Genomic DNA, 14,051 nt, shown 5'->3' on the forward strand with positions numbered 1-14,051 from the left:
CTAAACTCAGTTTACGTCTAAACGCAGTTTGCGTCTAAACACAATTTGTGCAGTTTACGTCTAAACGCAGTTTTACGTCTAAACGTAGTTTTACGTCTAAACGCAATTTGCGCAGTTTTAGAAAGATCTGAACTTAGAAACTCGTTCGTAAAAGCACAGAAGACAGTTTGCAGTTATAAATGGAATCAGAACGTAAACGTAAACTGCAATGTAAAGATCGTACGAAAACACCGATTTACGTCTGAATGCAGATTCGGAAAAATCAGAACTTAGAGACTTGTTCGTAAAAGCGCAGAGGGCAGTAGCTATGTAGGAGGTTTGCAGTAATGATAAAGTGCTCAAAGTAAAAGCAAACCAGAGATTTAGAGTGGTTCGGTCAGTCTTGACCTACTCCACTTTGGCTTCCTCCACCAACGAGGTCACCGACGTCAACTAGAGGCCTTCCTTCAATAGGCGAAGGCCAACTGCCCTTTTACAGTTTCACTCCTTTTGACGGGATCAGGAGACAACCCTTACAGAACCTTTCTCTCCTCTCTTTACAACTCAAGACTTTGAAGAACAGAAGGAGGAGAACTTAAAGGCTTTTCAATAATTTTGAGCTCAAGAATCACAGAGAATGTCAAGATTTCGGTGTAGGTCTCTTGCTCTTTCTGTGCTGAATGGGTGGGGTATTTATAGGCCCCAACCCAGTTCAAATTTGGAGCTCAAAACGATCAAATCCCGGAATTCCGGGATCAGGCAGTTGCACCTCCTGACTGGAGAGGTTGCACCGCCTGACAGAGCTCGGAGACTGAGCCCAGGCGGTTGCACCTCTCTGTCAGGGGCGGTTGCACCGCCTGAGTCTGGCTCGAAGACTGAGCCCCAGGCGGTGCCACCTCCTGACTGAGGCGATTGCACCTCTCCTGCCAGAGCTCGAAGACCGAGCTCAGGCGGTGCTACCTCTGTCAGGAGAGGTTGCACCGCCCAGTCTCGCTCGGAGACTGAGCCCAGGCGGTGCCACCTCCAACCCTGGCGGTGCCACCTCTTTCACTATTTCAGCTCACTTGGTTTGGCTCCAAACTTGGCCCAAACCAGTCCGAACTTGAGCCTAATTGGCCCCTACTTGAGTTATAGGATTAACACCTAATCCTAACCCTAATTAACGTGCTAACTATAAATTTAAAGACATTTTCTAAGCTATTACAAAGTCCGCAAGTCAAGACTTCTTCTGGCGAGCTTCCGGTAAACTTCCGGCGGTCTTCCGATGAACTCTCGGAAACCATTCTGCGGACTCCCGGCAAGCTCCTAGACTTCACGATTTGATCTTAGCGAGTTCCAATGAGCTTCTTCGGCAAGCTCCGATCTTTCTCGGCGAGCTCCGGTAGCATTCCCGACGAACCTTCGGACTTCCGTCGAACTCTCGAACTCGCAACAAATCCTTCGCGCTTGACTCCGACACTTTGTTTCGCTTTATATCTTCATCGTTATCATAGTTAATCCTGCACAATTAAAACAAAACTTCGATCGAGATAATTAATCCTAAGCAATTTAACCAAGTTGTCCGGCATGTCATTGGTCCCTCGACGCTTCGTCCGATTCTTCGGCGCATCGTCCTCTCCTGCAGCCTATTGCCCAATCGGCCAGTTGACTCCGCAACTCCGATATCCTTGGCACAATACCCGCTCTTCTTGGCCCGATGCCCGAGTCCACGGCCCGAAGCCTTCTGTCGATACGTCGACCGATCCACCGGCCCGACGTCCAATCTTCTGACATGTTCCTTCGGCACAACATGATTTTCCTGCTTTAATTGTCTCATCCTGATCGAAGCATCCTGCGTCACTCAAAACGCAGATTAAATCATAAACATATATCAAGTAGTTTCATCATCAAAATACGAGATTCAACAATCTTCCCCTTTTTTATGATGACAACCACTTGATGACGGAGTTAAACTTAACTCCCGGAGTTTAAACAAACTCCCCCTATCAATATGCCATATTGATAGAACCTTGAATTCAAACTGAATTCAAGTCATTGCAATATTCATCATGAATACTTGCAACACGTCGACATGAACATATGCATAAACTTATGCATCACATGTCATGTCATCAACATACTTCTCCCCCTTTGTCATCAACAAAAAGGAGAAGTACCACAATCAAGTGTGTGTGATATTGGTTCAACTCATTGCATGAAAAACATAATATCAAGTTTTATCATCATGCAATCTTGGAGCTAGAAGATTTAGCAAGTGTTATATCATGCTTAGAACATTCATGCTATCAAGTTTTAGATATGCAAGTTTTATAGCATATAAGATAGCACTTTTGGTAATGTTCAAGATAGCAAGTTCTATATCATGCAAGCTAGCAAATTAGAGATGTTCAAGAAGGCAACTCTTGCTTCTTGAAAATTTTGTTCACTTTGCTAGATGCGCAAGTTAGCATTTTTGCCTCTTGAGATAGGCAAGATAGCACATTAGCTTCTTTTGAGATAGCAACTTTTTGCTTCTCTTTAGACCAACAAGCTAGCAATTTTTACGATATACAAGTTTCACAATATATAAGCTAGCAAAAATTTCGAAAGCAAATGCAAGATAGCTTTCTTGTGTAAGCTCATGATTCTTGCTTCCTATTGCAATGTGCAAATTGCAAGTTTTGCTTCTTGAGATATTCAAGATAGTGATTTTCAAGAAGACAAATTTTTTTCTTGAAATAAGCAAGTTAGCAATCTTTGCTACTTAAGATAGGCAAGCTAGCAATCAAGTTTTTGCATCTTCTTGACTTGTACAAGCTAGCTATCTCCCCCTTTGTCATTGTAAAAAAGAAAGAGAGAATACAGTTTTGTAGTTCTTTTTTCGTTTTACAACGATTTCAAAATCATGACAAAGGATGAATAATCAAGTTATGAATGTCAAGACAATTTTTCATCATGAATATTTTATCATTGCATGCATTATTATCATAAGTTGAAGTATTACATGCATGATATCATATCACCATTCATAATTACATTAATGTTTCAATATAACAATTTCTTCTCAAAATGTGTAACTTGGCACTCATAGCATTTTAAATCATGATTTACATCATATGCAATACATCACATCATAATTAGAAAGCACAAGTATTGCATGCATAATTGCACATCATAAATGTTTCATATCATGAGGTATCAATTTTGTCAAATTATATCCTACCATGCATGATCAAAACTTCTCCCTATTTTATCATTGAAAACAAGAAGAAAGTAGGGGGAAGAGCATAAAAGTGTTAAATATTTCAATCATTTCAAGGCATTTACATCATAGATCAAGTCATGATTTGTGATTCATCATAAAGCAAGTTAGTTTTCAATCATCACATAAGGCATTTAAGGAATTTTTGAAACATAGGAGAATGATTAATTTAAGCATACAATGTTTCAATCCAATTCAAGTCATGAATATCAATGCTTTCATATTGTGAGTATCAATTCATGAATACCACAAGATATTATTTGTGACTTCAATTTTGCAAGATCAAGATTATGATTTAGATAAAACTTATTCAAATCAAATCATTAACTTGAAATTCATAATCAAGTCATTAAAATTAATTTCGAGATTCACAAAATATCATGAAATCATTAATCTCGATCAGATGGGAAAAGCATTTTTTAAGAGATTCTTTTTCATCTAAGCATGCCTTAGTCTTTATATGCCAAATTAAGATAAGCATGAAAGTTCAAGACATAAGGCAAAAAAATCTTGTATTATGAAATATATGATATCAAGGCTCATGATTCATTCGAAAAGATATAGTACAAAGAGCAACTTGAAACATTCTTATCAAGATCACATTTTAAAATATTCTAAGTTTCAAGATATCAATATGACACTTCATTGAATTGCATTTCATTTGAAGAACTCCTTTTTGATAAATGTAGGGAGCATAATGAACGATCTTGATTTATAAAGAGCTTCATGTTATAATTATCAAGATCATGATTTTAATAATTATTTTCTTTAGCAAAAACACTATCATTCATATTTCGAGATGGAATTTATAAGCAGGAATCATTTCATCAAATCCATTTTAGAAAAATATTTTTCATAAGTGTATGAGAAAATCCGATTGTTAGGATACCAATTGTTAAGTGAATCCGAAAATGAAATTAGTACTTTCATGCATTCGGATAAGATTTTGCTATAGATTTTCAAGTTCAATTATGAAGATAAAACATGCTCATGATCATAAAAATTTATGTATCCAAAAAATATAATTTCCAACATGTTATAGTGTAAAATCATCATGACAATTAAGTGTTTTGAACATTGAATCAAGAATGTCCGAAAAATAATTTTAACACGTTCATGCATTCGAGCATATTTTTGCCATAGTTTTTCAAATATACTCATGAGAATAATACATGCTTATCATCGGCTTAAAATCTATGTATAAAATTGTTAATCAAAATATTTAATTTTATCATTATGCATTTCTTCAAATCAAACATGATCTTTAATCAAAATCGAGAAATAACAATGGAAATCAACGTAATACACATTATTACTTCTTAACCATGATTTCATATTTTCAATCAAGATCATTTTATTTGTTTATCATAAAATATGCAATATTATCATTTTCGAAATTACTTAGTATGATCATAATAAATTTTTTTTTAACATGTAATTTTTTAGAAAATTAATTATAAACTAAAAGAGAAAAATACATCATGAAAGCATCAAGTAATTTCAAAATAAATTAGGGGGATTTCGATTACCTCATCATTGTAGGCTGTTAAGGCGTAGTTTGCCGCCTTGCTTTTGTTGACTTTCTCTTCTTCGGAGGAGCTCGATTCATCCCAATTTTTATTCTTCTTCTTGCGTTTAAAGCAAGTAGTTCAATTCTTTTTGCTTTTTAATTTTCGTTTCATTTGTAGTTTAAGTTCACCATCACTTGAGCTTATGCTCGAGTGGTCTTCAAATGTTCTATGTCCCAAATCCTTCCTGTTCTTCGGAAGGTTGGTTTGTTCATCATTGTCCTCATCACTTGAGTCATCGCTCAAGTGGCATTCATTTGTCCAGAGTTCTAAATCCTTCCTGTTCTTTGGAAGGTGATTGTGTTCAACATGTTCATCATGTGCATTGTGCACCATTTCATATGTCATCAATGAACCAATTAGTTCTTCAAGTGGTAAGTTGTTTAGATTTTTAGCTTCTTATATTGCAGTTACTTTTGAATCCCACTTTTTAGAAAGAGAACGCAAAATTTTGTTTACGAGTTCAAAATCCGAAAAACATTTTCCAAGAGCTCTTAAACTATTGACGACATCCGTGAAACGGGTGTACATGTCGCCTATAGTCTCGCTTGGTTGCATTTGAAAAAGCTCGAAATCATGCAATAAAAAGTTAACTTTCGAGTCTTTGACTCTACTAGTTCCCTCGTGCGTGATTTCAAGTGTTCGCCAAATGTCAAAAGCCGTTTCGCACGTGGAAATCCGATTGAACTCATTTTTGTCCAAAGCGCAAAATAAGGCATTCATAGCCTTTGCGTTTAAAGAAAAATACTTCTTTTCCAAATCCGACCATTTGTTCATCGGTTTAGAGGGAAGTTGAAAACCGTTTTCAACGATATTCCATAAATCCAGATTTAGAGAAATCAAGAAAACTCTTATTCGAGTTTTCCAATAAGTGTAGTCCAATCCGTTAAAGAATGATGGACGAAAGACCGAAAAGCCCTCTTGAAGAGCCATTTCTCTCGGGTGTAAATCCGAAATGAGAAATACCCCGCTCTGATACCAATTGTTAGGATCGAGAGCACTAAGAGGGGGGGGGGGGGGGTGAATTAGTGCAGCGGAAATCTTTCAGCGATTAAAAATGAAAGCTGCGTTTGTTCAATAAAAGCGATTTCGATGTAAAAGCCGATCTTAAGATTAAGCGCAGTTTACGTAGTTTGCGTCTAAACGCAGTTTGCGTCTAAACTCAGTTTGCGTCTAAACGCAGTTTGCGTCTAAACGCAGTTTGCGTCTAAACGCAGTTTTACGTCTAAACTCAGTTTACGTCTAAACGCAGTTTGCGTCTAAACACAGTTTGCGCCTAAATGCAGTTTGCGTCTAAACTCAATTTACGTCTAAACGCAGTTTGCGTCTAAACACAGTTTGTGCAGTTTACGTCTAAACGTAGTTTTACGTCTAAACGCAGTTTTACGTCTAAACGTAGTTTTACGTCTAAACGCAATTTGCGCAATTTTAGAAAGATCTGAACTTAGAAACTCGTTCGTAAAAGCACAGAAGACAGTTTGCAGTTATAAATGGAATCAGAACGTAAACGTAAACTGCAATGTAAAGATCGTACGAAAACACCGATTTACGTCTGAATGCAGATTCGAAAAAATCAGAACTTAGAGACTTGTTCGTAAAAGCGCAGAGGGCAGTAGCTATGTAGGAGGTTTGCAGTAATGATAAAGTGCTCAAAGTAAAAGCAAACCAGAGATTTAGAGTGGTTCGGTCAGTCTTGACCTACTCCACTTTGGCTTCCTCCATCGACGAGGTCACCGACGTCAACTAGAGGCCTTCCTTCAATAGGCGAAGGCCAACTGCCCTTTTACAGTTTCACTCCTTTTGACGGGATCAGGAGACAACCCTTACAGAACCTTTCTCTCCTCTCTTTACAACTCAAGACTTTGAAGAACAGAAGGAGGAGAACTTAAAGGCTTTTCAACAATTTTGAGCTCAAGAATCACAGAGAAGATCAAGATTTCGGTGTAGGTCTCTTGCTCTTTCTGTGCTGAATGGGTGGGGTATTTATAGGCACCAACCCAGTTCAAATTTGGAGCTCAAAACGATCAAATCCCGGAATTCCGGGATCAGGCGGTTGCACCTCCTGACTGGAGAGGTTGCACCGCCTGGCAGAGCTTGGAGACTGAGCCCAGGCGGTTGCACCTCTCTGTCAGGGGCGGTTGCACCGCCTGAGTCTGGCTCGGAGACTGAGCCCCAGGCGGTGCCACCTCCTGACTGAGGCGGTTGCACCTCTCCTGCCAGAGCTCGAAGACCGAGCTCAGGCGGTGCTACCTCTGTCAGGAGAGGTTGCACCGCCCAGTCTCGCTCGGAGATTGAGCCCAGGCGGTGCCACCTCCTGCCTGGGGCGGTTGCACCGCCCAGCTTCGCTGAGAGATCCTCTCCTGGGCGGTGCCACCTCCAACCCTGGCGGTGCCACCTCTTTCACTATTTCAGCTCACTTGGTTTGGCTCCAAACTTGGCCCAAACCAGTCCGAACTTGAGCCTAATTGGCCCCTACTTGGGTTATAGGATTAACACCTAATCCTAACCCTAATTAACGTGCTAATTATGAATTTAAAGACATTTTCTAAGCTATTACAAAGTCCGCAAGTCAAGACTTCTTCTGGCGAGCTTCCGGCAAACTTCCGGCGGTCTTCCGATGAACTCTCGGAAACCATTCTGCGGACTCCCGGCAAGCTCCTAGACTTCACGATTTGATCTTAGCGAGTTCCAATGAGCTTCTTCGGCAAGCTCCGATCTTTCTCGGCGAGCTCCGGTAGCATTCCCGACGAACCTTCGGACTTCCGTCGAACTCTCGAACTTGCAACAAATCATTCGCGCTTGACTCCGACACTTTGTTTCGCTTTATATCTTCATCGTTATCATAGTTAATCCTGCACAATTAAAACAAAACTTCGATCGAGACAATTAATCCTAAGCAATTTAACCAAGTTGTCCGGCATGTCATTGGTCCCTCGACGCTTCGTCCGATTCTTCGGCGCATCGTCCTCTCCTGCAGCCTATTGCCCAATCGGCCAGTTGACTCCGCAACTCCGATATCCTTGGCACAATACCCGCTCTTCTTGGCCCGATGCCCGAGTACACGGCCCGAAGCCTTATGTCGATACGTCGACCGATCCACCGGCCCGACGTCCAATCTTCTGACATGTTCCTTCGGTACAACATGATTTTCCTGCTTTAATTGTCTCATCCTGATCGAAGCATCATGCGTCACTCAAAACGTTGATTAAATCATAAACATATATCAAGTAGTTTCATCATCAAAATATGAGATTCAACAGATTAATCAGTTTAAGTCACTCAAATCGAGCTTAGACCGAGTGTAGATCTAGCTTAAATCCAGCCCGGATCAAGATAATTGGTTCGGTCAAAATTGATGAATCGGTTCAGCCGAACCAATTCATCGATCTAACAATTGATCAAGAGGATTGGTTGGATTACTAGTTTGAGAACAGGAAATTTAGTTTGTATTATGATGATATGTAATTGGTTTGTATGGATTTGGGTCAAATCAAAATTGGATGAATCATATTAATTATATACGATGATGAGGACAAACTTCATCATTTTTCCTTTTGTCATGTATTAATTAGATAATAAATATGAAAGCTCAAGGCTATAGTGGCAAAAAGAAAGTGCATAATTCTTTTCTAGAAAATTAAATAAAATTATTCTAAGAAGTACTAATACATATTTGACAAAAATTGATAATTTTATATAATCTTTGAAAATCTATAATCCTAATATCCCGATAAAAAATTTATTACTACTCCCTGCTCTCATAAACCTTTATAATTTATTTATATCTAAAATAAATTTTATATTTAAAAAAATAAAATATATAAGCTCATATTTTAAAAAATAAATCATATAAGCTCATCTCATCAAGTAGTTAACAGAGTCATGACATGATGACTCATAATAAATTATTAATATAATAATACATATAATTTAAGTTAAAAAAAATTATTTTAACCCATGTAATTTTGATCATGAACCACTTAAGCCTTTATGATGTTACTCATGTATAAAAGAACATCTACATTTTAAAAAATATAGTATATAAACCATTTCTATCAAGTCTGAATTAATAGATATATATAAAAAATATAGTCTATTTGTTTACATAGTATGTTGACTCATAATAAATTATTAATATAATAACATATATAATTTAAATTAAAAAAAATTGAGACCACCATCAATAGCAAAAGGAGACGTCATCGTGGAAGCGACCACCAATAGCACAATCGAGATGCTACTGTCTAGCATGGCATCGTACACACATAGCCTCTCTCGCGTTGGCGATAAACTCAGGAGCTTCCGGTCCTACTTTAGGTAGATGTGTGTCGACTAATCAGATGCTAAGCATACAATAGTCTTGTGATCCCTCTTCCTCATTTTGGGTGTCTTCATCTCTACCACCTCCCACTTCGTCCTCTCATGTGTCCTCACCGTTACGCTTGCAACGTGGTGGTCTAGCTCTCCCTCACCTCAACCTCTGGCCCTTTCTACCTTTGCCTCTCCGTCTTCATCCATCGATGTGGCCTTCATCGCTTCATCTTCTTCAACAAGATCAACTTTTTTTTTAACTTAAATTATACGTATCATTATATTAATACTTTATTGTGAATCAGCATATTACGTAAACAAACTCTAATATTTGTCAACAACGAGTTATATGCTAAGTTTTTTAAAATGTAAAAATTATTTTAAATACAAACAAAATAATAAAGACTCAAGTGATCTATGAATAAAACCACTTAAGTTATACGTATCATTGTATTAATAATTTATTATGCATCAATATATCACATAAATAAACTATAATATTTATTAACTTAGATTTGATAAAAATATAACAATTATTTTATACATAAATAAATCGTAAGGACTTAAACTATAATGACTAAAATGAATCTTAACCCCGAAGTACCAACTATTCTAAACCTATCAAATCGATTTCACATAATTTTTCTTCAAATCTTTGGAACATCATCCTCATGAAAAAAAAAAAGTAGTACAATGCAAAATCAACATGGGGAGCATGGAATCATTGTAAAACTTATTTAGGAATCTTGGCACTTAAAAACACATGGTTACACCACTTCATACATTTATTCTCAAGTCCAGTCATTCCTCACTACTGCAATACAAAGACAGTTCACTCGAGTGCCAAACAAACTAAGAATTACAGCAAAACGAATACAAGCCAGCTTTATTTAGATCCCATCCACAGTGGACAGAGATGTACAGGCTCATCATAACTGTTCTACAGACTGAGGGCCTTGAGAGAATCACCCTTCTGTTTCAGGCTAACCAGCAAACTGTCGAAACTCTTCTTGAATGACTCCACACCCTCGGCCTCAAGCTGTGCCCCAACTTCGTCCCAGTCAATCCCCAACTTCTCTAGTGCACTGTAAATTCCCTCAGCCTCCGAGATGTTTGAATCAATGGTCCTCGAGACGACACCGTGATCCATAAAGGCTTCAAGAGCCTGGTCGGGCATGGTCGAAACCTGGAACCACATCAAAATATAGGAATGTAATGCCAGGAACATTGTGCTATACCCATAAATTTGAAGTTAAAAACTCTGGATGCACCCATAGCTGAAGTTCCATGTTTGATGAAATTTCATATAGCCAGATAATAATACATTGGTCAAACCATGCCTAAGAGTGAAAAATATAACCAATTGTATGGTAGGTGTGGTGGCAAGACAATGACACACAAGTTGCACTTTGCCTAAAACTCCACCAAAGCAACTCAAATCCATGCTCTATGATCATGAATCATTAAATTTCTTGGTGTCCTTTATTATTACCATGGTAAGCACCAACATACACCTCTGATCAGACTATTATGCTCAGATAGATTTCACCATTGGGAGTTCAATCGGTAAAGCTCTTTTTCTTTTTGTTTGAAATAATCTAGAAATACGTTGTAGTAACTAACCGTGTCAGGTCCAATAAGAGGATCGACGTAAAGAGTGTCAGGATATGCAGGATTCTTAACACTGGTCGAGGCCCATAATAACCTCTGCTTTTTGGCACCCTTCTTTACCAAAGCCTCCCAACGTGGACCAGAAAATTTCTTTTGATACAGCTTATAAGCTAGAGTTGCTTGAGCTACAGCTGCCTGCGGGGTTCCAGCATAGAGAAGGTAAGCATCTTTGTTAGTCTTCTCATTTTAGAAGCCACGGGCAACAGAGAGTTTACCTTTCCTCGGAGATCAAGAGCTTCAGGTGTCCCAATCTTTTCTAGCATTTTATCAACGAGAGTGTCAACACGACTGACAAAGAAGGAAGCCACACTGGTCACCTTAGAAAGGTCACTGAGCCCAGAAGACTCGAGACCATCCAAATAAGCATCGATCACAGCTTCATATCTAGGGAGTGAGAAGATCAACTGTAAAATATAGAAGTATAATCAGCGCATCAATAATCAACATGTAATGAAGTATTCTACTGTAAAAGCATACGGCCATCATGATTACAAAAAAATACCCCTAAAATCAGGTTCAGGAAGATTTTAGAGATGTAAACTAAAAGTGGCACAGAAAGTGAAACAATTTGAAGATCCAACCAGAATAATTGAATGGAACCATAGAGAAGTGATTCAAAGGAAAATTGGTCTTTTTTAAAAAATAATGTATCTTCTGTCAAGGAGGGTGAAGTATATAATTTAAGATGGTCAGAGGAAAGACACAAAGCAACTGAACTTACCGTCACATTAACGCTTATACCAAGTGAAATAACTTGTTTGACGGATGGAACACATTCTGCTGTAGCTGGGATCTTTATATACACATTCGGGCGATCAACCACTTTGTGCAAATATTTAGCAGCTTCAACTGTGCCATCGGTATCGTTCGCAAGTCTAGGAGACACTTCAACAGATACATAACCGTCAGCGCCATCTGTTTGATCATAAATGGGTTCAAAAAGTTTGCAAGCATCTTGAATGTCCTTCACAACAAGTTCCCAGTAAGCACTTTCTATGTCCTTTCCTGCAGTTACCAGCTGCCTATAGACCAAAATTGCACTTTGTTCATGAATATATACAAAGATTTCGGAAAGATAAGCATGTAAATTATTAAAAGTTGAACCGCTGATAGAAAGATGACAGTTCTTATTCATGGTAATATATCTTTTATAGGTTCTTCCATAAAAATGAAAAAAAAAATCCAAACCTCTGTGCTAAACACACTTATCATCTTTCTTTTTCAGGTTCTTCCAAAAAAAAAAAAAAATCCAGGCCTCCGTGCCAAACACACATAGTTTTTCTCCAGCAACCACCAAATAAAAAAGTTCAAGAACCTACTAGAAACTTGGTCATGATGGAGATAATCTAGTCCATTAACTTAAGAATGATGGTATATGATAGGTCATTCACAAAGGACAATGGCACATACAGCTCGAGCGCAGCAAATTATTGTGGTTGATGCAAGATACTAAGTCAAAATGGTCGAATACCTGAATTGCTCATCATAGGCACTAGACGATGATATAGCTTTCTGAAAAATCTGCAGCAACATGAAAATTCAGTTAAGATCAAATGCACTCTTATAAAAAATAAGAAAACATTTGACTGACATCAAATTCCAGAATATAATAGGTTCTTTTTCCAACTGAGTTTGATAAACTAAGGGGACCTTGAACTTTTAACCCAAAAAAAAATTACCGTGGGATTGCTGGTAACACCCCTTACACCACTGGCAATCAGCGGCAGCAAATCTGTTACAGGCCGGCAGAGATTGTCATACCATGGAGACTGTCCTTGTTGCTCATAGAGATCGTGGAGGGTTGTCCTCTTTGATGGGACACCATTTCCATCTTGCAGTGAAGACTTCATACTGGGTACATATTTAGTTCGAATTCAGGCAAACTTTTAAGAAAGTATCTTGGTAACATGAAGCAAAAGATCAGAGTATCAGCAAACCAAAACACAATCTAAGAAACAGGAAGCACAAACCATGTATATGTATTACTATACAGCTCTACCATAATCCTTGAAGAGAACTACTGAAAAGTCAAAGTTTAACCATCATTGTCCTACCCATAATATCATCTAATTGTCATTCCACGTTGCGTTGTCATTCCACGTTGCTGCCACATTTGCAGGAAAAATTCCTATAACTTTTACATAGCCCCTATAGAAAAAATTGTCCTTGAACTTAAGTACCCATAAATTAAAATAGAAACTCTTGCGATTTTGGACCACAAGTTGCAAGCAACAACCTCAATTCATTAAGTAATTCTAACAACATGACTCTTTCCGAGACTCGAGGCTAGCTTTTGCTACATCGGCCACAAACATACGTGAATCAGCAGATATTACAGTACCATTAGTACTGAATCTTTATTATCTAATCAAACCTAAGAAATCAAGCTTCAGAAAGCTAACTAAAAACTTTGTCTTTCAAACTTTGTCTTTCAAGAGTTCCACACATCTACAAAGGCTAAATAAGCGACAGCTTCTCACGGATCAACATCTGCAATACGAAAGACACCGTCTTTCTTGCATGGATGGAATCATGGTAGCAGAAACGGGATCTAACAAGACGATGATACATCAATCGAGATTCCCAATCCCTCACCCAAAAAAAGTCAAGGACCTCGTCAACTAACTAGCCGCTAGAGAATAACAGATCAACTTTGGTCTCACGGCAGATTGGAGACAACCGGCAAGACAAAGAAGAAGAAAGAAACAAAAAAAGAGATATTGTGACGAGGACAAGCGCAAGGGACGAGAGAAGCATACACCAACGCGCTCCACCCGGAGCGATCTCGTCGAATCGAGAGGCGGAGGGGAGCGATCGGGCTCCGAACCGGGCCGCTGCGTCTGCGGAAGTCGACGGAGAGCTTCGGCTCGGATCGGAGAGGAGGAGATGAGACCGCGGTGAAGGCGGGGCTGGAGAGCTTCGAGATCGATGCCATGGTAGGGGGGGGGGGGGGGGTTGGTGGATGATGAGAGCAACAAGGAAGGATTTTTATCGAGGGGGTTCGAGGGGAGAGGGATATATGTTTTGGGCCCTTAAGGTGGAAGCCGCGGCGGCGGCGAAGGAGAGACGGGTAGAACGGTAAATTGTGTCATGGTTACGGGGGTAGGTACGCAACACAACAGCGGAGGTGAGTCCGCCCGTGCTGTTGGGTTGGTTGGGATTGCCTGCATCTCTCCAGGCAGGGAACGTAGATTTCACATATCCAACCGCTCTGTGACGTCAGAATGACACAGCTTGAATATGAGGTGGCCTTCGTCGGTGGTGAAGATGCTCATGCATCC

The 14,051-nt window shown here is 39.0% G+C and overlaps 1 protein-coding gene across 1 annotated transcript; it reads right to left on the bottom strand.

Annotated features, from left to right (window-relative positions):
- Positions 1 to 9,820: 9,820 nt before the first annotated feature.
- Positions 9,821 to 13,728, bottom strand: LOC135631860 (uncharacterized). Its single transcript, XM_065139881.1, has 7 exons — positions 13,530 to 13,728; positions 12,450 to 12,621; positions 12,242 to 12,291; positions 11,492 to 11,792; positions 10,986 to 11,174; positions 10,723 to 10,905; positions 9,821 to 10,285 (listed from the first exon to the last, which is right to left on the bottom strand). Exons 1-7 carry the CDS (start codon positions 13,703 to 13,705, stop codon positions 10,040 to 10,042), a joined length of 1,317 nt encoding a protein of 438 aa, XP_064995953.1. The 5' UTR covers positions 13,706 to 13,728; the 3' UTR covers positions 9,821 to 10,039.
- Between the last annotated feature and the right edge of the window lie 323 nt (positions 13,729 to 14,051).

The sequence above is a fragment of the Musa acuminata genome, chromosome BXJ3-2, assembly GCF_036884655.1.
Source record: "Musa acuminata AAA Group cultivar baxijiao chromosome BXJ3-2, Cavendish_Baxijiao_AAA, whole genome shotgun sequence".
In the NCBI taxonomy this organism is placed as follows: Eukaryota; Viridiplantae; Streptophyta; class Magnoliopsida; order Zingiberales; family Musaceae; genus Musa; species Musa acuminata.